The sequence below is a fragment of the Anser brachyrhynchus genome (assembly GCF_964034855.1).
Source record: "Anser brachyrhynchus genome assembly, chromosome: 5".
Taxonomy (NCBI): domain Eukaryota; kingdom Metazoa; phylum Chordata; class Aves; order Anseriformes; family Anatidae; genus Anser; species Anser brachyrhynchus.
The window spans coordinates 40,078,877-40,104,995 of NC_137699.1; the positions used below are offsets into that span (position 1 = coordinate 40,078,877).

The window sequence follows — 26,119 nt, forward strand, 5'->3', positions numbered from 1 at the left end:
GAGAGGAGTATAATTTAATCATGAGATGCAGAGGTCTGGATGGCTGGTTAGGATCTTCTGAGCTCAGACGTCAGCAGAGGTTAACACAGCTACAGCAGTTATCTCCACACTGCTGAGGGAAGTGTGGTGAGATTTGGAATGAGCTGCTCAATTGTAATTCTGACAATAACTTCTGTATTTCAGAAATAAGCATATAATCGTTGCTAACATTTATGTTTAATATTTTTTGCTCAATTGTAATTATTAGTAAGTTGGACTAGCACTATAGATCTCTATCCATTCATTTCTCCTGAAAATGAGAAAATTCTTGGAGTTCAAATAGCTGACTACTTCAAAACGAAGAGATTGCTTAGGTAACAAATTAATTTGTTGTCCCATGATATATATTTAATCATTTCATGATTAAGTTCTATTGTGAGTTTATACCACTGCTCAAAACGGGAGAAAAGCCAGCATGCCCTGGATAAAAGTAGAAATATAAACACCTTTGTCTTCTCATTCAAGAAGTAATTTATATTTAATACAGACGAGATACAAACAATTGGTTTAATAAACACATCAAAGAAAAATAGGAGAAAACACTGTGAATGTCAGGATTAAATATATTTCAAAAATTTGATAAATTGTAGAAGTAAGATGATAACAGTGTCATTGGCTTAATACCAAATTTGCACAGGAACTTGATAAAATGAATTAGTTAAGGGATATTAAAAAGTGAGGGGAAAACCCTGGAAGAGAAAATTAGTAAAGCTGCAAAGCATGAATGTGATTTTGCAAAACAGGAAATTGCAATTTAGAGACTAATACTAAAAGCCCTGAAGCAATCCCTTTTAGAAGCAGACTCAAATCCTGCTTCACAGGATGTCATCGGCTGATTTTCTAAGATATTTTTCAGATTCACTTTGCTGAAAAGAATAGTCAGCAACATCTGGCACAAGCTATGTATAACAGGTGTACACACAATTTTTATCAACACATATATACAGAAAGAGTATTTATTGAGTTTTGGTGTAAACACGAAGCATGTAGAAAGCTTCTGAAAATAAACTTGGAAATATTTAATTTGAAGATACTGTTGATGAACATGCATGCAAGTCTGCAAAATGCTAGAAAATGTTTTTATTAATATTCTAATTATTCCATAAAATATGAACTAACAGGGAATGGAATTCAAAAAAGTAGGAAAGTAAAACCACTCGTTTAAGCAAAAAGACAAACAAAAAAGCCCCAAAACTCCAGCTTTTTAACAGAGATGATGAAAGAAAGCTGTTGATGTACTACTACCAACACACAGTCTCAAGACTAGACTTGAAATCCAGTGACACTAGTTTCAGAATAGCAAAAATTTGTCAGTTGCAAAAGACAAATAACATCAAATCTATTCAGAAACATTTTATAGGCATTGCACCACAATGAACAAACTGTATGTGAGAAAGCTGCATTTCTAAGTGAGAATCACTGCATGCTAGCCATGTCCAACAGATTCAAACAAAACAGCTAATATCAAGCCAGTAAATTATTCAGATTTCAATAATGTAATGTGAAGGTGTTTGTGCAGAATGGCACAGTGACTACCAGAGACTGTAAAATTTTATCTTGCAAATTGTTTTCAGAACCAATGCATTGGGTTTAGGTGGCAAGGTGTTGGTAGCAGGGGGCAGCATGGTTGGCCACTGTGGGAAGACGTGAGGAGCTACTCCTTGTCATGCACAGCTGGTCCCAGGGCTGATATTCCCTGCAGCCTCTGGAGAGCACGCACTAGAGCAGGGGAAAAGGGTGAGAGAGAAGGAAAAGAGACACCCCTTCAACTTGTGCTGTTTGTTGCCTTGCTGATGGGACTGACTGTAACCTGCAGTGATAACTTGGAAGAGGAGGAGAAGAATTTGGAGTGAAGCTGAGTTTGGGAAACAGGGTAGGAAAGGCGTTTTACCTATGTATTTTAATGCTTTTGGCTTTTTTTTTTCCCCTGACTAACCAAATTGGTAATTAAATATTTATTTTAATTGGCAGCAAATTCATTTCCCCAAGTTGAGAGTTCCCTGTTTTGCCTGCAACAGCAATTGATAAGTGATCTCCCTGTCCTTTGACATGCTTTGTTAAAACCTGGAAATTCATTTTTATAATAACCATAAAAACAGCTCCTCTCTACGTTCCACCAAAATTAGAGTTCTCATTATTCCCTTTCAATACGTAGTTTAATCACAGAAACTTTGATGCAAACTCTTGACCTCTCTTCAGATTCAGATTTTTTTAACAGGTCCTACATGATTCTGTCTGGTAACGAGCACAGAGAAGTATTTTACCACAGGAAATCAAACATCTTCCAGTGCTTCCATGCATGCGGCTTAAGTGCTCTACCTCCCTCTAAACATCTAGCAAGGCCCAAGAAGCGATACTAATGGGATTTTGTTGGTGGGGACAAGAGGACAGGTAAGCAAGAAGCATGAGAACCTTTGGGAAAATTCTGCTTGCCCTCAGCTTTTGTCACCTTTCCACTTTCTTCCCTGTCCCCCTCTTACACTGGATGCTCTGCTCTGTCAACCAAAGAGCACGAGGCATTAACTTGGCTTGGGACAGGTCTTTCGCATATGATGGCAGATGGCTCACAAAACTGGGATCCCTTCCAGTTTCCTCAGTTTCCTCTCTGCCCTGGCTTTTCTGTTTTGTAATGGGTCAGGAGACTGTACCATGGAGGGTTCAACAGTACTGTTCATCAGAGTTGGGGAACACAGGATACCAATTAGTGGGGAATGTGATTTCCCTGGGCACCCATGTCTAGTCTAGACAGAAGATCTCTAAATGTTGGAGCAGGAAAGACTCTGACACTTCTGCATTCCAGTGTCTTTGTAGGGATCTATACTGAGTGCCCATGGCAATATTTTGGTAGTGGAGGTGCTATGGGGGGGGCTCTGTGAGAATAGGCTAGGGGCTGCCCAGACACAGCAGGTCCCAGACAGGTCCACAACAGACCCACCCCAAGGCATGGTGGAGCCCACCAGCCAAGTGTGTGGCACCTCTGTGGAAACATACTTAAGAAAGGGCAAAAATGCCACCCTGGCAGAGGGAAAGGAGGAGGGAAAAAAAAAAGGAAAAAAAAAAAAAGAGAAACAACAGTGCAAACAGCAAGGTCAGAAAAGAAGGAAGGGAGATGATGGTTGAGGCACCAGAGCAGCCTGTGGGAAAGACCACACCAGAGTAGATATCCATATTGCAGCTTGTGGATGACACTACGCAGGAGCATTGGATATTTCCTGAAGGAACTGCAGACCATAGAGAGCCCACGCTGGAGCAGATTTATCCTGAAGGACTGCAACCAGGGGAAGGACCTGCACTATGGAACTGTTATGGACTGACTGTAATCCCCTATCTTCTCTGTGTGGGGGGAATAGGTGGAGGTAAAGGAGCTGGGAATGAAGGAGTGAAGTTGAACCTGGGGAAAGGGGAAGGCAGCGGAAGGTGTTGTTTTAATTTTTTTATCTTTGTTTCTCACTACACAAATTATTTTAACTGGCAATAAATTAAACAAATTTACCCCACATTGAGTCTGTTTTGAGCATGACAGTAACTGGTAAGCAATCTCCCTGTCTTAATCTCAATCCACAAGCTTCTTCATCCTATTTTCTTCCCCTGTCCTATTGAGGAGGGGGAATGTGTGAGCAGCTGGGAGTTAGACCCTTAGAAAAGTTTAGCCCACCACAGAGTCCTAGATGTTTTGCAAGAAGTCAGCTAGTTACAAAGAGATACAGAAAGCCCTGATGGAACCTTGGATACAGGATGTGGGAAGAGGTATAGCTGGACAAAGTCAGACAAAACCAGCAGTGTTTTTGTTGAAACTTGAATTGCAAGGATTATTTATGAGAAGATGGGGTGATGGACTATTATATTCCCATGGGTAAAGGTCAAAGTGAAGTGGCTAATGATATACATTAAACAGAATCCACTATCTCATGTTCCAGCACACCATTTCCTCCAAACTTAAGTAAGAGTGAATTATAATACAGGTAATATTAAGAGTTTAGAAATCCACCGATTAAACTGAATTCATGCTTTTGTAAGAACTGTAAATGAGACTGTGAAGTAAGGATGCTAAAATGTCATCATGATTTTGAACAGGCAATGTATCTGTAAGATAATGTACATTGTAAAAGTGTTAGTCTCTCACCTTTAAAGAAACACAAATCACATTCAATGCTTCCTTAATCTGAGGATGATGGGATTCATGAACTAGCTCCTCACAGATCCAAATACCAAGACTGCAAAGAGCAACACATCTGCAAAACAGTGGTGGAGGATAAAGAGTTGAAAAACATGCTTCAAAAATATGCATAATTTTTATAATTCATGACATGCCCTGCTAAAACCTAAGAAATATTTTAATTACTAAAAGAACTAAACAAATACTTAAAATTCTGTAATTTCTAACTGTAAAAAAATGAGTAAGAAATCCCACCTACCCCTGTCAAAACACAAGAAAGGAAAAAGGACAAACTGGAAAATCTAAAAGCAATTAAGTACCACTGAATCACTATATGCTTTATGGATTCAAAATATTTTCTTATTTCTTTTAAATATTTTAATTTCTTAAATTAATATTTTGAATTAATATTTTATTTTTTAAAAGTATTTTCTTAAGCCGAAGGAAAAACTATGGTTGAAGATCCTTCCTCCCCAGTGTGAGAGTTTGTACATACTTCTTTAGAGTTTCTGGGACACAGATGGGAGAGGGGAAAGTTATTTGTCCATAGATATTTACATTTTTTTAGACTGGCAATAAACAAGGATGAATGGAAGAGGAGTAAATGAATGCTAGAGACTGTACATATTTTGATTAAATATTTAAAATAACATTTATCACTGTTTCTTTTAAAACAGTGATATAGAAGGAAATTGTAAAGTATATTTAGATAGCTGGGCTCAAAGAAGCAGACATGTATGAAAGTTGCTCAGAAATGTTAGGCTTAAGCAATCTCTGAATCATTTGTAATTATCTTAAAAAACTAAAGGAGAACCAGTTCCATGGAACTGGAAACGAATGCTTGAACTGGAAAGGAAATACTTTGTGTATCTTAAGAAAAGAGAGAAAGGTTAAATATGGACAATTATAATCTATCCAATTTTGATATGAAGAGATAAAAAATTACAAGTAAAATGAAAAAGAAAAAAAAAAGAAAATATGGTGGTAAGAAACAGACAAAGTTGACTTACTGAGAATAAATCACGTCAAACCAAACTATAATCTTCCTTTCACAGGCTACTTAGCTTAGTGAAAAAGGGTAAACAGCAAACGTAATTAGTCCCACATGACTATTTTTATAAGCATATAAAGAAAGGTCAGCCTACTGGAAACCACAGCAGCATAGGAGGCATGCAACTGATTGAAGAGCTGCACTCAAATAATTACCAATGATATAAAACCAAATTGATGGGTCATTTCAAAAGCCAACCATGAAGGAACTTACTGTGGGCCCAAGTGTAGTCAGTACTTTTACTAGTCACTTGAGTGATAAAATAAAGACTACAGAAATAAAACTAAAGATGTGAACAAGTTGAAGCAGGCTGCAAATATTCTGGAAACAGCTTCAGAATCCAAAATCATCTGTATAAAATTGGAGAGCAATCCAAAAATCAACAAGAAGAAAGCTAGTCATGGGAACAGCAAAACATTAGACCTGGGAAGGGAAAATCATATGCTGGAATAGAAAAAGAAACAGAAATATCTACGAAGATGTGTAGTACAAAAAACATTTCAAATCTACAAAGAATTGTTAAATTGCTAATAGGTTGCAAAAATACATCTTGGAATGAATTCTGTGCAACAATGAGGGTGTAGATAAGATGCTTGCTTTGTACACTGTTGCTGAAAGCACAATTGCAACACTGCCTCCATTTTGAATAATACAATTTAAGAATAAAGACAAGAATGAGGGAATTCAGAAGAAAAGTGACAAAAATGAGAAAGGTTTTTGGGAAATATTACATATGGAAGAAAAGTTGAAGAGCTCACTGACTCTAAATCACGATTAAGGAAGAAAACGATAAGAAATCTTCTGACATAGTTAGGCACTGGAGAGTTTAATTTCCAGTAAACAATTCTCTTATATACCAGTAATAAAAACTATCTAACATAGAAGTTAAATATTGGAAGTCTAAGATTTTTGTAATTTTCCTCTTTGAGAATATTTTCAGAAAGCTTTATGCAAACTACTACCAGAAATGTTTTAGATACACTTCTGTCTCAGAAAAGGAGGAGCTTATGGAAATGCTCATGGTCCCTTCCTAATCTACGCTTCTGCTGTTTCCACAACACGTGTTGTTTCAATACTTTTTGAACCAAAGAAAATAAGAGCAAAGCATGGATACAACAATAATCATAGTTTGTGTAAGCTGAATCAGAAAACAAACCTTTAGTATATAGAAGCGCAGGCAGTTCTAAGTCCATGTTACTAATTCAAAATTTTCTTCAGACTACTGAGAATCATTCTACATCTGATCATACACTGATTTGCAAAATATCCAGGAGTCTGTGAGGTTTCTACCAAGAACACCAGGGTAGCTATTGTTATTTTGAGTAGCCTCTGAAAAGCTGTGTAGTTGTGTGCCTACAATGTTGTGACTGAAGAGTCGCAGCCTTAACAGCACAAGAAGATGAAGAGATGAACACGTAGGTGATCAACCTAAGGCTTCTTTTTCAGACTGTCAGGAGTAGGAGAAGAATTTGATTAACACAGTTATTAATCTTTACAGACGGAGATCTAAGAGTAGAATGCATTTTCAGATAACTGACTCCCCTGAAGCTCAGTTGGGTCAAGTATGCAACGTAACGCAGGGCACTGAGCCTCTGTGGAAGAGATAAGGAATAGACCCATAGCTCGGGTAACAATAACAGCACTCAGATTTGCTAGAGATATACAAAGCTATGAACCTAAGCTCCATGAAACTTATCTGCTAGGAAACTATAAAGACAATTATGTCTCGACTAGTCACCGAGATGACATGGCAGAACTGTAATGCATATCCTGAATGTAACCTAAACTGTAACACAGGTGAACTCTGTACTGTTGTGTGAAGCAGATGGTATCAGAGAGATGATTCCCCAAAGAGACAGTGGATAAACTGCCCCTGAAGAGTGAGGCTGTCAGACTTCAAGAGCTGTGGAAACATCATTCTCCCCACAATGAAGACATACCCATCCCTCTTCCAGGAGAAGGAAAGGGGCACAGATATCCCAAAGAGACACTGGACATCTATTCCTTTTTAATCTTCGTTTAATGCCATTACATACAGTGCTCCAACTCTGCAGTTTGGGGGCAGGATCACTCAGCATTCTGAAAGGTCAGGCATGCACACGTGCCTCCTGTTCCTATATACAAACCCTCACAGTCAGACAGGATATAAGGACATGCAGAATGTTGCTTTTCTCCTCCCAGCCACACTGCCAGAACTGAAGTTGCCACAGAATAAGCAGTAATGTTCTGAACCATCTGAATTTAAAACACCTTTTTCAAAAGCAGAATGGAGAGTGTATGCTTTTCGAGCTCTTTTTTTTTTTTTTAAAAAAAAAAGAACATGAAAATTAAATTAAAATTATCTCAGGACATCCCTTCCCTTCCCTTCCCTTTCTTGTGTTGGGAGATATTACCAGCTCAAGTGAAGAACAGATAAATGGGCCAATAAAAACTGCTCTTGGTTTTCCAGCAAAACATTTTAAGGTGTTTAAGGTGCAATGAATATTTTTTTCTGTAACATTCTTCAGGCATGTGTTTCTCGTATTTTGCATTTTTTTCAGCAAAAATCTATTAATTGATCACATATATGGACACTATCCAAATACACAAGGCACAAAGGTGTGCTCTTCCTTGGTAGGCATTACAGATTCCCATTCCAATCCCATATGCAGGACCCTGTAACTCTGGGGACTGGGAAGGAGGAGCAAAACACTAGGTAATTTAAGAAATGGTAAAGAAAAGTGGTAACTATCTTCTTTGAAGTTCTCTATTTGATGAATGTGCTTAGGCTTTAAGCATCACAGCAGTTGTTCCCAGTTTAATGCATAGCTCAATGTTATCTACTTCACTTCCGTACTGTAAAGAAGAACTCAAGTACCTTGGATTATTTCTGTTTTTCCATATAATGTGGTCTAATAAAAGATAACCATACCTCCTTCATAAATAATCTTGGCCTTAATCAAACTCAAAAGTGCCCCTTCTAATGCAGAAAATTCCTGAGCTGAAAAACAGGTTAGCATGGGAGAGCATAAAGCTTACGCTCTTACTCATATTTACACCTTCTTCTATCATCCACTGTCAGAGAAAGGACTACTGTCAACCTCTGGTCTGACACATAATGTCTTTTGTTTTATTATCTCTATTTACAAACAAGTTTGAATTAACATGGTGGGTGACAGTTTTGATAGTGATGAAGAAAAACATGAATAAAATACATACAAAGTTTTACTTTACAGTCTCCAATATATTTTCTTCAAAACAATATTTTATATATATATATATATATATATATATATATATATAGCTATTAATGTAGAAGCTCTTTTTGTATTTTTGTTTTCTGACCTACCGTGCAGGACCAGACGGTTCCTCTCTTGCTGAGCTTAACACAGTTTTAATTATGAGCTCCTAAAACAAAGATGAAAATACTCCTCTGTCACATGAAATCTTAGGAAATTAGAATTTTATTATAGCACACAGGCACGTAGCTTAGCTGAGTCCCTAGATTTATGGTCAGACAAACTGTTTGCTTGCTCCTACTCCAAGCTTCTCATCTGTCCCAAATGCTCATTATTGTGCTACCCCAAGAATATTCCACAGGTTACTGTCATAATTTCTGCTAATTAACTGTTCATCCAACATATTTTCATAATGTATCATGGGGGGGGGGGGGGGGAAATCAAACAAAACAGACAAACAAAAAAATGATCTCCCTAAAGCTAGCTTCTGTGAATAGCCATGAAGGATATTACACAAAGTATCTACTGGTCACTTTGAGGTAGGTATTAAACAATCATATTCTTCCCAATCAAAACTATATTAATTAAAGAAGTCTTTGGAAGTATCTGCAGAAGAAATGATTACAGTGCCTTAAGAACAATGTCAGGAAGAATTCTGACTCAACTATCAGTACGTTTAGAAGTATAAAGTTTTACAAGATTTTTTGTAATCTTAAGCCTTATAATCTATTTGAAATGACGTGTGAAAAAATTTAGAATCTTAAAATTGTAGTTAATATTTCCTGGAACATCATCATATTAAAAATATACTTGGTGGTTGAATACTATCCACATATACTTAATTTCCTACCTTAACATCTGTAAACTGAGACACAGCAATGTCCGGAATGTTTGGGTGAAGAGCTGGTAGTTCATGATATAAATTGGGAAAACAGACAAGAGATCCTAAAAGAACTTGTGCTTCAACTCTTGGTGCCTAAAAGAAAAAAAAATGTGAGGAGTATTCTTACTGCAATCACAGGAAGGTGACATTTCTAGCTGCCTTAATAAAGAACAATGACTAGCACAGCTATCTCCTTTCTCCTTCTCCAAATTCTGCAAAGCTGAGTAAACTGAGACCATAGCCCCATGGATTGCTACTCATGCACACTCCCTGTTCCCATTTTCCAAGCTGGCCAAAGGGAACTGGAGGAATTGTTAGGACAACAGACAAATGACTGAGCGGCTAACTAGGCTTGGGTCTTAGGTTAAGCTAATTGAACTGGATGTGGAAAAATACTGGATGTGACATGAGACTGCTGGATGTGACAGATAACGGTATAAGAAGACGACGAAGGTCAGCTTTGATAGTGTCTTAAGGGAAGCTACATTTCACAGGTGATTTAAAGGGAGAATGATTTGAGAAACAGCCAAAAGTTGCTGACAACTGGAGGGGAGTACTGTGGACCTTTGAGAGAGCACAGGCATGCAAGGTCAACAAAACCTAGGTAATCATATCAATATCACCATACAAGGCTGAAGATGCCTAGGTAACAATATCAGAGAGACATCTGAAAAGGCCAACACTATCAGATACACGAGTTCTTAAGCCAGAGTATGAAAGTCATTGCAGTGTGTATATAGATATACTTGTATATACTGTATATATATACTAGATATAGAAATGTATTTATATATGCATACATATCCAGTATACAAATATATCTATATACACATATATACATACTTCTAAAATTAAGTTACAGTCTAAATTGACATGTATTTTAAAACATTTTAAAGCAGTCAGAAATCCTAGGACTCCCAAATTACTGTTTCAACAGTAATTTTTGCATTCTTTGCATTACATTTTCTGTAGAGGACTTGCATGTGTAGTGTTCTAGAGTGAAGCACTGACAATATCTGTATTTGCTAACTGTTACACTGACGTCTGGAGACAAACGAACCCCTAGCCAAGGAAAAATATTGCTCAGTTTTCTTCATATCCTTCCTATTTGCCCATAAATGAGAATGATCTGATGAGCACTTACATTGAGAAAAGAAGAAGCTGCCACTCTTCCTGCTGCCACAATGAAATCCATAATAAGCATGGTGGCACCAGGCAAACCAAGTGAAAAGAACTGAGGAGAGCAGTGCTTGATGATTGTATTGACAATATCCTTGCAAGAGGAAGAAGGAAAAAAGGAAAAGAAGAATGTCAAGAAGATAAACATTGAATGAAAAAAGGCAGATATTTACTGAAGCTTGAGAGTAAAAAAGCATGCAAATTCATTGGAGCAATTATGACACTCTAAATTCTCATTACTGAAGAAGGTGTAGCACTAAAAAGATATATTCATTATGAATATTCATATTAATACAAGTAAGCTGTGGTATACTTTACAGATTAACTTTATAGATTCAACTTTGGACACTACTGCACCAGCTTGGCACCAGGTCCCATCTTATATCCATTTACATTTAAACAGTTTGATAGATGACTAACAGTTCATTTAAATATCTACAGAGGAGAGATAGTGAGATAACCACTTATTACATAGAATCATAGAATGGCTGGATAGGAAGGGACCTTGGAGATCATCTAGTTCCAACCCCACTGCCATAGGCAAGGATACCACCCACTACATCAAGTTGCTCATACCTTCTTAACAGCATGCTTAAATCCCCTCCAACAAGTGTCACCTGACTATAACTTTGAGAAAGCTATTAAGCTCTTACCTATATCCTTTATGGAACCATAAAAGAATTATAATAAAGTGTTTTATAACATACCTGGTATATAGTTATTCAACACGGTATATTATGTGATTGTAGACTTAATGAAGCAGTTTTTAAAATAATGTACACGATACATTCCCTTTCAAAGTATTAGAAAAAGTGTAAAATATAATCGGTATTAAAAAACATCCCAAGATTAGGCAAAAAGGGAACCCTTTTCCCTCTCCACATAATTCTCCAATAATAATGGTATTCAGCAGATGGCAATATGTTATATGAAGATTTTCAATCCAGTAAGAAAAGTAGAGTAAAGTAGTTGTTAGAAGACAGAGATAGGAGATCTGTCCTATCTATAGCTGTCTGTGGAATAATTTTAAAGTAGTTCTGGTTAGCCCAGCTAACCAAAAAGGGATGTTTGAACTTTTGTTCTCCCCATACCTTCAAGTGCTCACCTAAAAAGATCACAAAAACAACTTTTTCACACCTCTGATGTACGCCTCTAAAAAGAGTGTTTAAGCCATACAGTATTTTCAGAGTTTTTCATATTAAATCTTATAAAGATCTACTCCCTCGATTAAATATACTTAGTATGTCTCATTTTACTGGTTCCTATACTTGCTGTAGAAATAAACTACTCCAGACATACAGTGAGCACAATTTACTTTTCCACTAGCTGAACTGTTACATCAGGGAGCATGTAAGAAGAAGAGCAGACGTTAGAGAGATCTACTTCCTTCATTCTTGTATGCTTCAATCTGTACCATAATATCAGTAAAAAAAAGAAACAGTACCCTTTCTGCCCTCTTATTTGCTTGAAATGGACTACAAAAAAAAGCATTCCTGATTACAACCAAGAATCAGTTATCAAAGCTTGTAAAAAGTATCAGTCACATAACTATTTTTAAAGACAAAGTTAAATTACTCAGCTAAAATCCATTCAGTATTCCCAACAAAACAATTTAATTGTTAGTTCTATTTATTTTAACTTGAATATCATAATTAAACTTACCTGATCAACATGAAGAAGCCCACAGTGCATTATATTGTAGAAATGAGTTAAAAAATCCCTGTTTGGAGATACATCTTGTCTTCGCTTCATTGTCTTACAAATGAGCTTATAAGCATGTAGCTTGCCTTGTTTGTATTTATCAGTCAGCATTGTTGCCTACAGTTTTAGAAAAATGTTTATTATTCATAGAAGACAAAAGTAAATTACACACATTACACAATTTTTTGCTTCTGTTTCACTGCTCAGTGCTCAAATTTACCTTGAACAGCCAAGGTGTTAGAATTCTTAGTGGTGGAATTAAAACTGGTGGAGATGGTGAAGTTAGATTATCTGTTGAAATACCAAGATTGTCTCTTATCTGCAATCATCAAAAACAAAACAAGAAGATAAAAACATTTAAGGGAAATCTATAAGGTGATGTTTTTTCCCTCTGAAAATCCTGACCAATCAGATCAACTTGGAGAAGATGTTCAGTTCTTTTACCTTGGCCAGATTCTGCCACAGTTCACAGAGGTAATCAAAAACCTGGGCATGAATTTCTGGATCCATGATGCTGTTGACATCCCCCAAAATTCCTAGCATCCGCCTCCACATCACAGTAGCAACATCTGCATGCCATCCTGTAAGTGTTCCCCCAGCCATCACACTGCAACATTCTGAGGGAAATTCACTAGTTTCTGTAATGGAAGAAAAAAGTACAGTGAGACCTACTTCTTCAGAGAAAGAGAAGTTCTGCTATAACTATTACATACACAGTTTTCTTAAAACCAAAGGGAAAAAGGCTTTTAGAGCAAGATATTTCTTACCCATTAAGCCATCTCAAAAATGTTTAACTATAAATCTACTTTCAAACTCTCTAAAAGAATTGATCTGTTTCTTATGTTCATTTCATAAGTAACAATCTAGGTCACTGCTGCAGCCCTAATACTAATCTGATGGACCTCACAGGGCCAATACTTTTATAAGAAGTTTCTCAATTTTTTGGAGTCAATGAATCTCCAGAACTCCACTTGCCTCCCTCCAAGCATAGTTACATTTCAACTTTATACTTTTTTCCAATAAAACAGAAAGGTGATTTTCCTTAGAATCTACTATTCATGTATTTTACTTGCAAATTGAAGAGAAAGATGGGAGTAAACTGCTGTCTCTGGGTAATGTTCTTTAAGTGGTAAATTTGTATGACTGAGAGGCAACATTCAGTACTTAGCACCATGCAGTCTTACTCTCAACCAGTTCTCTCTACACATCAGTACACATTATCTCTACACATTATATGAATGAACAGTCTTTTTAGGTGGAAGGTCTGTTCATTTCAGTTCATCCGTACAAAGAAAAATGATATATTACAATGGCTCGCTCTTGATGTGGCTACACAAACACACCAAACCAGCTGAAGAGCCACAGTTTTAAAGCTGCAGGTATCCAGATTTTTCCTCTTGTCCCTCTCACACTTATTTTCAAAACACCTCAGCACCAGAACCTGCTGAGATCTTCTGAAAATCTTGCAGCTCCCACCGGCATACAAAATTAAAATGAAATCTGAATTCAGCCTTATCACATAGCTTCTTCTTTTGAAGATCTGGACCACTGTGGTAGAGACACTAATGGTTTCTGGGTTGTAGATTTCAAAGCATAAAGCAAAATGATGGCATTTCTGTCCATCAGTAGGCTACTTAAAAGAAAAGGGCCTGAAATATGCATCAGACACTATTCTGTTTCCATGAGATGAAATATGGGAGAAATGGGAACTTTGTATTTACATTACAAAACATAATCTAGAATTTGATTAATAAAGTAATTTTATATATATATTCTATAAACAATAAAGGGAAAACAACAGATATTCCAAGAAGAAATTAAAACACTACTTAAAAATCGTGTCTTATTACTTGTACATTAATGATAGAACTGTCCATGGGAGGACCACATAGCAGGTCAAGTTGGCACAACTCTACATATCAAAAAGAACAATTATTAATGTGTGGACCAGTAATCTACTGCAAATAGTTCCAATGAAATGCAAGACAAAAAGCGTTTTGTTTTCTTTTAAAGAAAATAACTGCAATTAAATATTTTTAAAAGTGCAGATGAAATGGACTTGTACAGGATTGTCTACAGCTAATGGGATACTAGCTACTTCACTATATTGCATCGGAAAGGAAAAAAAAAAAAACAGGTTTATAGTTTCTATTCCAGATACTGCCTAGGTCATCTGGCGTCTGTAAAACAGAGTGGTGGAGCTTCTCATCCAGCTGCAGATCCTTCTGCTCAATATGATCTGCATGAAGAGTGGCAGGAGAGGGTGTCTGTGATCGGGATCCAAGAGCAGATTGGATTGGAGAAGCACTTTCAGAGCCTGCAAATGCAATTTTTAACAGTTACCTTAAAAGCCTTTTCTATTTTCTTGAGCTGAAATGTTGACTAAACATAGCATTAAAATAAACTGAACTACTTTAGTATACCAAATCTGTCCAAAAAAAAAAAAAAGAAAAGTTATAAAAACTGTAAGCACATCTCCCTGTGAATGGTGCTCCAAAAGACAACAAATTACATGCAGGAAAGCTGAGAGATGAACATCAAAATCAGATAGTCAAATGGATTAACAGAGTTCCATTTTAAGTCCAAAACATTTTAAACGCGTTTATTCTGCAGCACTTTCAGTGCTCTGAATCAGTCAAATTTCTCTCTATATTCCTTCATCTAAATTTCTCTCCAGCAAATTATTTAAACAGAAATTTTGCTGGAACAACTATTTTTCCAGGTTTATGGATGCATACAAGTTAATTTATAAATAAAAGCTCATACCAGGAACTGATATTCTTTGATGTTTATCTGGTGATTAGAAAATCCATATGGAAGGAATGTTCTATATAGTGCAAGGAATGTTATTTCCTCTAAGACAGAATAATACAAGTTTGGCAGTGCTGCAAAGGCATCTTTCTGTGATCACCACTGGGCAACCTCTCTAGGCAACTACTTGATCTCTACTGAGATACCTACAGAGGGGGAGGGAGCTGGTACTTGTGTTTTTCTTCTGCACTATCTTCTGCTAAACAAGTTTAATTGGACTTTAGGGATAGCAAATCAAAAATGAGGCTCTTAAGAGTATTTTCCCCAAATTATTGGGCTGTCAAATGTACTTTCTTCTGAACAAAATTACATTGTTTAAGGAACTTGATAGAAAATGTGAAGTGTTATCAGAACAGAAATTGTGGTAAATGAACTTAAATTGTTAAACTGCAAAGGTTTCTATCTGTTTTATATGACAAAGGTAATGCAACTTTTACCATGTTTAAATCAACACCTCTATGCAGGAGAGAGGGACATACATATGAATGTCATTAATTTCTGTAAATGATAAACTGTGGTAGTGCCTTTCCTTTTCCACTACTCCTTCACACACAGATGACTGTTTAACTCAACAGTTAAATTATATTCTCCACTCATTACTGATCACTTGTTTTCCACATACACACAAAGATAATATAAAATACACATTTAAAGATATTCAAAGAAACCTTTTCCTACTTCTCCATTCTGCTCACTAAGACAACTGAAATAGGTCCAGAGAAAAAGCGATAGGGTGGGGAGACAAAAAGAGAGGGAAAGGGAAACAGACCTTCATATAATGGAAAATAATGGGCAGACATAATTATGGAAAAATTACTAAACTACTGGAGTCATCTAAGAAGTACTAGAAGATACCCCAGCATACATGGATTCAAATTTGACAGGGAATACTATGGGTTCAACTTGTTCCGAGACTAGTAAACAGCAGTCTATATTAAACTCAGTCATTTGCTAAGAATATGAAATAATGCCTATATGCGAAGAAGAAATTTTCTTTCCCCAAACCCTCAAACGTGTTTAGAAACAAGTAGGTTTCTGAGCAGCAGAACTACTGAAAACTGGTTTCCTATGAGTGTGCTTTGAAGTTGAGCTTCTGCATGGATTTTCTGGTATCTAATAAAGAGAATTCACATTGCAGTCTCCCTGTCATAGGACTCTTCTTCATACATGTGGTTTTCACTATACAGCTGCCTATCTTTCATAAAATTTCAAAAAAAACCCCTTCTGTTTTCTTCTAATATGTCAATTTAGCAGAAATTAGACAATGGGTTCCAACACTGTTGGGGGCATGGAACAGTCAGACAGAGACAGACGGTAAAAGTGCACAAGTCTTCCTCTCAGGAAACCTTGCATTTAACTGATACAAATGACACACAAAAGCTGCCTCTCTAAAACAGTGGTCCAAACAACAAGAAAAGACAGCCACGGAACTTTCTCAATGGACAACTCCGTCATTAATTGCAATCTTAACAATTATAGTGCAAACTTAGACAAAAACACCAAACAGTAATGAAATCATTAACACAGAAACAAACAGACAACATTTTCTGTGAGGACTCTCAACAAGCACACAGCAAAGAGAAAAGTGAAGAGAATAAAAGTCAAGCTGATCACTGCTGAACAAGCTAAACAACTACACTGAAAAAGCTAATATCATACTTTTTCAGCAGAAAGGCAATTTCACAATATGAAAATAGCTGCAAGGAAAGATGGTCTTTTCAGTATCTCTGAAAATGAAGTTTGATTTGTCACAGAGAACAGGACACTGTAGGTAGGTGTAAGCTTTCACAGACAAATCAGTACTTGTTCCCAGGATTGTGATAGGCATGGTAGCGCTTAACGGTTATGGAACAAGTAGTATAAAAATGACTATGGATGTCTTCAAGTCTCATTCATAAAATATGTTGAGAGACCTTTCTTCCAAATACTTCTGAGAGAGGGAGATTCTCTCTTTCAGAAAGCAGCCCATTCAATTTGGGTTAACTGCATCACTTGATAGCTGTTAATCTAATTGTTAATCCTCTCTCTTTCTCAAGAAATAGTTGCAAAATAAATTGGCAGAGCCTCAAGTTTGACTGAGGTTGTGAAACACTGGTTTGGTTCATTACAGGCTTACTTTTATGACAAAACAGGGAAAACCCTAAAAGAAAAAGAATTAAGTTACACAAATGGAAGCTGATCTTACATGTTACAATAATATTCTGCATATTGAAAGTTCCAAGTTTAACAACAGACAATATGGAGAGAGGTTAATATGGGTGTAAACAAAAGAATTGCATAGGACTTCTGTGCACTGGTTTGAAAGCACTTGCAAATCCTTTCAAGAAAAAATAACTTACTCAAAACTAGCTATTTGGCAACCAGTAATATAAGGACACTGGTAAGATCTAGCTTACACTTTGTGGTACATTTTCTCTCTGATAATTACATAGATTTTCTCATGAAGGGTTTAAAACACATTTAGCATCAAGAAACGGATTATGTATATAGCTAAGTCAATGAAAATATTTCCAATTGTTATTTCACACATTAGTGTTCTATTGCAATCAAACAGTAACTGAATTCCAAGAATTGTTTTATACAGAATATAGATTCATCACAGAACCTGAACCTTGTATTCTTCAGGATGGGTGGAGAAATTCTGAAAAAAAATGATTATTTTTTTAACTACTTTACCAGTAATAGTTGCAGCTTCAGCAGACAATGGTTGCTGATTGAGACTACTTGTTTCCGAATCTATGTGGAGTGTAGTTAGACTGGCTACTTCTTGCTCCTCGGCACTCTGTTGTTGTCCTGAAATTGCATCAACATCAGTGGAAGCTGGTGTCCCTGCCTCGGTGCCAAAGCTGAAATCTGTATGAGGAAAGTGTTGTATTAACTGACAATTTAAAAATACCACTAATATAAAATACAAAAGCCTAGCACCTCCAAAATCTTCCATGTAAAACTTGTATGTACATCTCCTATGCTTCCAACACACTGTTGCACAATTTACATAAGATGTAAAAGCAGAAAGTAATTGGCTATTATGGACATTCTCATTTCTGTCACAAAACTGTGACTGAACTTCTGGAGAAGACACTCCTATTGCATGTCCTGTATTCTGCTTAGTCGCTGTAAGTGTACCTAAATGAGAATAAAGTAAAAATAATGGAAACATACATTAAGAAGTTTATATGCAAAATCTGTAAAATGAAAGAAATAGCCAAGTTTTTCATTAAAGTACTAACTTCAAACTACAAATATTACAGCAAATGGCATTCTGGCTAATGTTTTTTTCAACACTTAAGACAAAATATCATGCTCAAATGTAGTTAAATAACATCACTTAGTTACATAACAACTATATATACAAAAATTGCAATTTTGTCAATAAATACTTCTGGCATACAAACGTTATTTCTCCCTTTTGTAATACATGAAAACATAATTCCAAGCAACTACAATAACCCCTTCATATGAGTAAGAGTGGGAACAGATGCATGAAATGAATGAAAAGCATACTAAGTTATTACAATAGCATACTAATTTTATGATATTACATTTAGTATCTTGATTAATCTACAGCTACAAAAAGACCACTGTAATAATATCAGATGGCCTTCTTTACCTTCTACCTAAATTTTTCAAAAGAATTGAAATAAATTCTGAAGTAAGCAGTCTTTCATTTTTACATTTTGTGCATAAAACGCAGATACACTCCAGAGAAAAGACAATAAATACTGCTTTCTAACTTCTGAGCACTGTTTAGCTTTTGTACAGCAATGTTTCAGTGCTGTTTTATTCATATACTATAAAAACGATTCTCTCAAGAACCCTGCTTGCTCCATTAACTTACTAGTAATTTCTGAGGGGAATCAAAATAAGCTCTTTTTACAAAAGACTGCTGGCATATAACTTAAAAAAGAAAACTCGGAAAAGGAAATTCACAAGCAGTCAACCAAAAATGCTCCTACTTTGAAAAAGTATACTTGCTTTCAAATTTGCGGCCATCATACTGAAAAGCACTGAACGAGTCAGAGTGGCTATCTGAACTGATGAGGTCACTGCTGCCTGCACTAGCAGGCGATGTCCATTCGGATGGCACGCCTGGGTCGTCTATAGGACGCATTTGGTTCTGTTTGTTCAATACATCAGGAAGGTCTTTTGGAACTTCCAGGCTGCCAGGACTGCTTCCTCGTCTTGTCACATTCTAAACATTGAAGAGACAAAGTAGTTTACAACCTTGGATGGCTTATTTACATACAATGGAAAAAGCAAATGTCATTTGCAAATGTCAGTATATAACAAACAGTTGACAAATACCTAAACCAAAAATTGTCATCATCTTACATAGCCAAGACTTCCTAAAACCCCAGACAGCAGAAAGTGAAGAACCTAGGTAGTCACACAATTTCATACATATAAATTCTATTTGCACAACAGATGTTTGGGAACATATTTTAAAAGACACGGATTCAGACTAAAATGAGCTGCACTTATATAAGACTTCAGAAAAAAATAGTAAAGTGCATTATCTCCAAATTATTCTAAATTACTAAACAAGACTTGTTAACTTTTGTTTCAGGCACAAGCAGAAAAAGGATTTCAAGAAATATGGTGTTTTCTGGCTTACAGACTATGACGCTATAAGCAAAAATTTAATGTACACCACAAGCAAATGAATTTTCTAATCCACATCTAATTTTCTTATGATTAAGCCAAAACTTAGTATTGACTTAAGGCAAAAAAAGCATATACAAGAAATAACGCATACAGATTTGTTCATGTAAAAGTAAGCTGTTCTACTCAAGTCTTTTCTTTAAGCCACTCTTCATGGAGTGCAAAGGACTGTGGAAAGTAGGACTGTTTGTTTGAGAAGGAGCAAAGATAAATGTAGAAATTTATGATCTTTTACGAAATGGCTTGAAATCTTTACACATTGTAAACTAAGAGACTGAAGGTGACTTACATTAGGTCTAGTCACTTCTTTTCCCATCACCATCTTGCTACTAATTAGAGATTTACTCAGAATGACAAGTCTGACAAAATATAAGGATTTAGTGTTCAATAGATCCATAATCTAAAAGTAATCTTAATAACTTGGTACTTTGTTTTAAAACAGAATATCCATTTTTGTGTGCTAGATTGCAAGATCAATGACAGGCAAGTTTCATAGCACTTACTCAAACTTACCTTGGCCATTTTTTGCTACCTGAGGAAAGTACCAACTCTCTCACCTGAACTATTAACAATCAAAATTTTTGACCAACTATGTGAGAAAATGAACAACACCCCCTTCTCTTTCTTTCTTTTTCTGTGGCCAGCTCTGATGACTTCTGTTTTACCAACTTGAAATATGTAAAAAATTATTAACTGCAAGTTAGCATTTTTAACTTGTAACGCAAGATGAAAAAATGTTTGATAAACATAATTTCAATACAAAAAAAAAAGAAAAAGAAAAAAGCATACATTTGAACAAACTCTATAGGCCCTCTCTTTCCATACTCAAAGATGCTGATAAACAAACTAATTTCTCCAATCACCTTGAAGAATCTTCTGTCCCTTATTAGCAACAACTAAGATACTTGTTGCCAACTTTCTACAGTAGCTTGTCTTAGAATGACCTTCTTTTCCTTAAAAAAAAAAACAAACTTAAAAAAGTAGAAAAAAGAATGGAACAGCTTTGAAACAATACATTTCAATTATCACCCATGCTGTTCTTCATTTGCATCATTTCTTTGAATATTTCCCCCTTCTTTGCTACTTAATAAAACACTTATCTCTTCAAATCACTTGTCTTATTTGGTAAGCATTCAAGCGTAACCAGAAATTCTTGACTTAAAATTGATAGAAATTTATTATGATAGATGATAATCAAAACAACATGACATTACTGGAAAAGCATAGGAATAAAGCATATGAAAAGTTCTGTTAGCAGAAAGCTACAAGAAATTATTCAACACTTTTAAGTAGAAAAAAAATAAAGGAAAAACATATGTTAATGTAGTTTTGTAGTCTTGCACTGGCTGAAACTGTAGAGAATAGTACCATACTACAGTACTCCAGTATTTGCATAAATACAGTATTACACTGCGGTTTGCAAGTTTATATATAAACTATTATCCTGGAACTGCCTGTGTACAAAGATCTTTGCAGGTGCAATTAAAGCCATTTAATTCAACGAGACTATTCATCTGACAGTTATCTCTACCTTGTTTGAACAATGAAAATTTAATAAAAATGTAAACACAAATGCATAAAATACCACAAGTCTTTTTCAAAATGATTTAAAGCCAAGGAATAATTTAGTGATATTCTGAATTCTGATTCATAAAAAACAGAGTAAGATAAACATCTTACTATGTAGTAAAGTGATTTAATAATGTCATTTATTAGTTCACACAAACGTGCAGACTTACATATTGAAATATAGGAAGTTTAAAGGCTTACCAGTGCACTACCACTGCGGAGTCTCTCAGCTATAAATTCATCCATGAGGTCAGGAACATTTGTATTGCTGCTGCCAATATCACTATCAATAGGGTGCAGCTTTTGACTCATGTCCTCTCTATTAGCTAAAAGCAAATGAATAACTGTATATAGTAAAGAACAAATCAACGTAATTTCAAAACAAAAGGCAACAAATAAGAAGCCCTGCTAATAAATAGAAAAAAAAATCAAAATTGCCAAACATGCATTTTAAGAATTCCCTCTTTTTAAGCAGATTCTACTGTAGGAATTAGTAAAACAACTTCTTCCCACTAAGCAGGTGTTAGTCAATTTCCAGTAAAACCTTTAAGAGCAAGAAAGCTTATAGGAAAGCACTACTTAAAGTTGTTAATGCTTGCTTTAAGGATACAGCACATATTCTTCCTCCATATCACAAAAAAATAAGGAATAAATCCTAACAATTGTATACTATTCCTACAGGCACTCCTTCTTCATTGCATTCTTAATGAAAAGCAATGTAGTGGAAAAAATAGATTGCGATATAAAATAATGACAAATGTCAATGTGGCACTGTATACACTTAGTATAAATAGTGCAAATAAAAGTCTTATGTAATAAAACAGCATGCTACTATATGGAATGAAACTTCAATCTCTGGATGGTCAATGGTGATGAACAATTAATTAAGTTCACTCAAGGATCAGTTTTATATTTTTGGCATAATTATCCTTTTAATTTTTAGCAGTGGCTGTTAGACCTAACTTCATGATCTTAGACTTTAAAGTTTTCATGTTTTTTCAGTTCTTTTTTTCTCTATAAGAATTTTCCCCTCATGGCTCCATGTTGAGGCTCTGCTAGATGTTACAGATTTTAAATAAAATATGCTTCCTAGATATCTCTGTCAGAAAAGATCCTGCAGAGAAACAGAAATGACTGAGAACAAATTGTGTTGTTTTTTTTTTGTTGTTGTTGTTGGTTTTTTTGGATAAATGTGACAATCACACTACTTCCCACTTGTCATGGTGCTATGCTTTCACAGACTGCCCTCAGGTGGCATTAACATCTCAATGCAGGATGCATTACAGAACCTCTGTTAATCATGCTAGCATAACAATGGGAAAAAAAGAAAACCTACATTACTGCTGAAAGTTAATTTATTGTTCATTTAAGGTTATTTAGGATATGAACTAAGCCAATGGATATTAGAGCGACAGCCTTCTTTTTTGCTCAGTCCAGAGAGGTCTCATAGTTAGCAGGACTATCATGAGACTTTCATGAACATCCATGAATGATTCCAAGGAAAAAAGAAGCAATGAAAGATGTTGCCAAGATGTAACTGTATCCATTTTGATGAATGCATACAGAAAGGCCTACAGAATGTTTTGAAAAAGATTCAGACAAAACCTTATGACTATTCACAGAGAACTGTCACAACGAAATCATTCCAGTAACAGATTTCTGTTTACAACTTTTAAAAAAGTTATCTAATCTGACCTCCAAATATAAATTTGAGGGGCTTTTTTGTTTTGGAGGAGGAAAAGGAGAGGCCGAGGAAGAGGAGGAGGAAGAAAACACACTAAATGAACCAGAAATGTAGTCAGTTGAACTTAGCTGGTTGATAGCCAGGTCCTTCTGACAAAGTACAGTTACAGGGGAGTAGTACACTCTGATATCATGTTCACATGCCAATCATTTGGTAGGCTGAATTTTGAGGCTCTGCATGGTAGATGAAAATTCAAAACTCTCAAGGTTTTGTCCTTTATAAGGTCATTTACTGTCTCTTCCTCTTCCCTAACATGATGGTCTTCAGCAGCAAAGAGGTTAAACTAAATATCTTTAAAAGGGAAATTAGTAATTTAAAGTATGTAAAAGTAACTTATGCTGGGAGAAAATCAGCTGGCTATAGGCGCATGCATAACCAAACAGGGAAAGCAGTGATCATCCCAAAGCCTTTTGATTGCTTATCAGAGCTTGCTTCAGTCGCATTAAGCCAAACTGGTGCTGCCTTTCTCCTTTTGCGCTCTGCACACTGTTAGTGCTCACCTGCAGCTTTCCTTCCAAAATAGCCCATTACATGACTGTACAGATCCCTCAGTGGAGCCTCTGCTGGCACTCTGTTCTGCCTCTGTGGGGAAACATTTGCCTTCGGCTTCGAAAGAGCATGTACAACAGTTTTATAAACACCACCCAGGGAACCCTGCTGTTGCGCTGACTCCTGACCTGACGATCTAAATGCACTACGATTATGGAACTGATTAACTGCAATACCTTCTTTTTGCAGCACGGCTGCTTGAGTTTCTGGAGTTTCCTTAATTTGCTTGCTACCAACTGAAGCAGCATTGATCGCATCTAGAGGTCTATATATTCCGGGTCTAACCAGCTCCATGACAGCTGATGAGCTGGTGCTTGTACTGGTACCGCTGTTGCTGCTACCGCTACCACCACTACTGAAGCCACTGAGTTTACGAAGTCGTGCTTTCCAAGCAGCCTCTTTGTTCTCAAGAGGATTGTAAAATTGAACTGATTCTGTAGATGGTCTAAAAGTTACATGAACACTATTTCTTTTTTTAGTTGTTATTTTCATGATTTTGGCCCTATGAGTTACTGTTTCAGATATACTCCGTTTAGTTGGTGACAGTTTGCTTGTAACTGTGATGTGAGGCATTTGAGGGTTAACTTGTGCTTTAGGAAGAATTTTCTTTGCATGCATAACACGTGAGTTGGTTATTTTTTCGTTAAATTGGGTACTTCTATGCTTTTCAGCTAATGCTGCTTCCACAGCTGAATCTACATCAGCTTCAGTGGCTGCTTGCCTGTACAGATATCTCTTCCCTTCTTTGCTGCTAGGACTACTTGACCCATGATCAAACAGGCTTTCATATTGTTTATCAATATTTAACTGTCTGGCTTTATCGAGCGCTTCATTTCTTGCAAAAATGTCTACTTGAGTAGGTGCAATATTACTTATAAAGCCACTTTGGTTTTGTTCTAGGTGCAGCTCTGTGTTATCAGCTCTTTCTGTAACAGTGATGCTATTCGTGCATTGAGCAGTCTGATCACTATTTTCTAATCCATCCAGTGGTAATCTATCATTCCTATTTACTGATGTATCACCTTCGTGAGCAGAAGCCTCACATTTATCTATCTCAAAGTTACCGCAAAGTTCTTCTTTTTCTTTAAGATATTCTCTCAGAGAGGAAAGAAGATCATCTTCACCTTCAAGGTCAACATATTGGCTTTGTTCAAAGGTTGTGTTTGCAAATTCTACCGGCCCTATTAAATGACAAAGATGGTCATAAATACTATCCCCAACTTCCAAGGAGGACTCTCTGCTATTTGTATCAGTAATATGGCTTTCAGTGGATCTATGCATTGAAGAGGTCTCAGTGGAACTCTGTAAGCTTGGAGCGTGATGGGATGAACTGTCAATGACAGGAACTGCACCTTTGGCTCGTTCAACTGCGAATGGTTCCAGGATGTCAGAGGTGCTGCTACTTCGTGGCAGTGGCTGTTCCTCATTTAATGCACCAAAAACTTCACTTGGAGCATCCTCACTCTGTGAAAAATGTCTGACTCGAGGTGGACGTGGAAGAATTTGAGCATCATCAATGTCTGCAGGAGAAAGGTATATGTAATACACACTAGAATTTACATACAGAGATAATATTTATTTACTGCTACATCCTAATTATGTGATTTAAAAAGCCAGGAAAGTCCAGAGCCTTGTTTACTTAAGTACAATAAATATACTTTTTCCAGTACTAGAGTGTTAAAAACAAACACACATAATATCCAGTACAGAATGTAATATAAATGAGTTAGACCATCAGAACACGGTTTTAAATGTTAACATGCATGAGAACAAACAGTGAGACCATGGAACGATTGGAAATACAGTTAAAGCTAGGGCTGTGCCAATAAGTTCAATAATTCAACCAATATTATACCAACTAGCTTGAAGAAATGGTTAACTTGAATATAAATTAGCTTAACAGTAGTACCCTTCATGGGATTTACATCTTCAGAAAAATACACAACTCCAAAGAGAACATACAAGTTTTCTGGAAAATTAGAATTGTCTACTGAAGTGGCAAACTATTACTTTTTCATAACTTGTGCGAATGTATATAAGTTGCTGAAATATCAGAAACTATCGTACACAGTTATGAATATTATGGCATATGTAATATAGCGTATACCTGAGACTTAATTATTTTTTTAAAAAAGCTTTGAAATGACATGGAAGAACTGGCCCTGTAGGGAAAAGATGACTATAAGTAACATTATTTAACAATATATCTTTTTTTTTTCCCCTAAAAGGATGTTTTGTGAAACGTCTCTCATCTTCAAAATGCAAAACTAAATGCTAAATGGAAGCTCCATCTTCTTCCAGTTTTACTCAAAATGAGTCCTAAGAATTACCAAATAAGGAACCCTGCTACTGAAAAAATCCTGCAGCCATACAACAGCTAACATTAGAGTAAAATCACTTTTACTTATGAAAAGACAGGAACATTTGTTATGACCATTTAAATTAGTGATTCCTAGTCTCTGTTGAGACAGCTAATACTTTACCATCAGCACAAATCATAGTTAACTGTAATGAAAGCTGCAGTTCCAACAAGGATCACCTAGGAAACGTACGGAAA

At 36.0% G+C, this 26,119-nt stretch overlaps 1 protein-coding gene across 19 annotated transcripts in view; it reads right to left on the reverse strand.

Annotated features, from left to right (window-relative positions):
* RALGAPA1 (Ral GTPase activating protein catalytic subunit alpha 1) overlaps positions 1-26,119 on the reverse strand; it is a 132,567-nt gene that overhangs the window by 61,577 nt on the left and 44,871 nt on the right. For 9 of the 19 annotated variants that reach the window (XM_080594877.1, XM_080594888.1, XM_080594892.1 and 6 more), the window contains 13 exons: positions 23,514-25,082; positions 21,471-21,595; positions 19,014-19,230; positions 17,964-18,164; positions 17,715-17,891; positions 14,392-14,544; positions 12,672-12,865; positions 12,448-12,546; positions 12,189-12,344; positions 10,492-10,620; positions 9,315-9,440; positions 8,575-8,633; positions 4,163-4,271 (listed from right to left, as the gene is read on the reverse strand). In XM_080594877.1, the coding sequence (XP_080451003.1) occupies positions 4,163-4,271; positions 8,575-8,633; positions 9,315-9,440; positions 10,492-10,620; positions 12,189-12,344; positions 12,448-12,546; positions 12,672-12,865; positions 14,392-14,544; positions 17,715-17,891; positions 17,964-18,164; positions 19,014-19,230; positions 21,471-21,595; positions 23,514-25,082 (3,314 nt within the window). The remainder of the gene's footprint in view (positions 1-4,162; positions 4,272-8,574; positions 8,634-9,314; positions 9,441-10,491; positions 10,621-12,188; positions 12,345-12,447; positions 12,547-12,671; positions 12,866-14,391; positions 14,545-17,714; positions 17,892-17,963; positions 18,165-19,013; positions 19,231-21,470; positions 21,596-23,513; positions 25,083-26,119) is intronic. The other 10 variants (XM_080594880.1, XM_080594885.1, XM_080594881.1 and 7 more) reach the window with 7 other exon arrangements.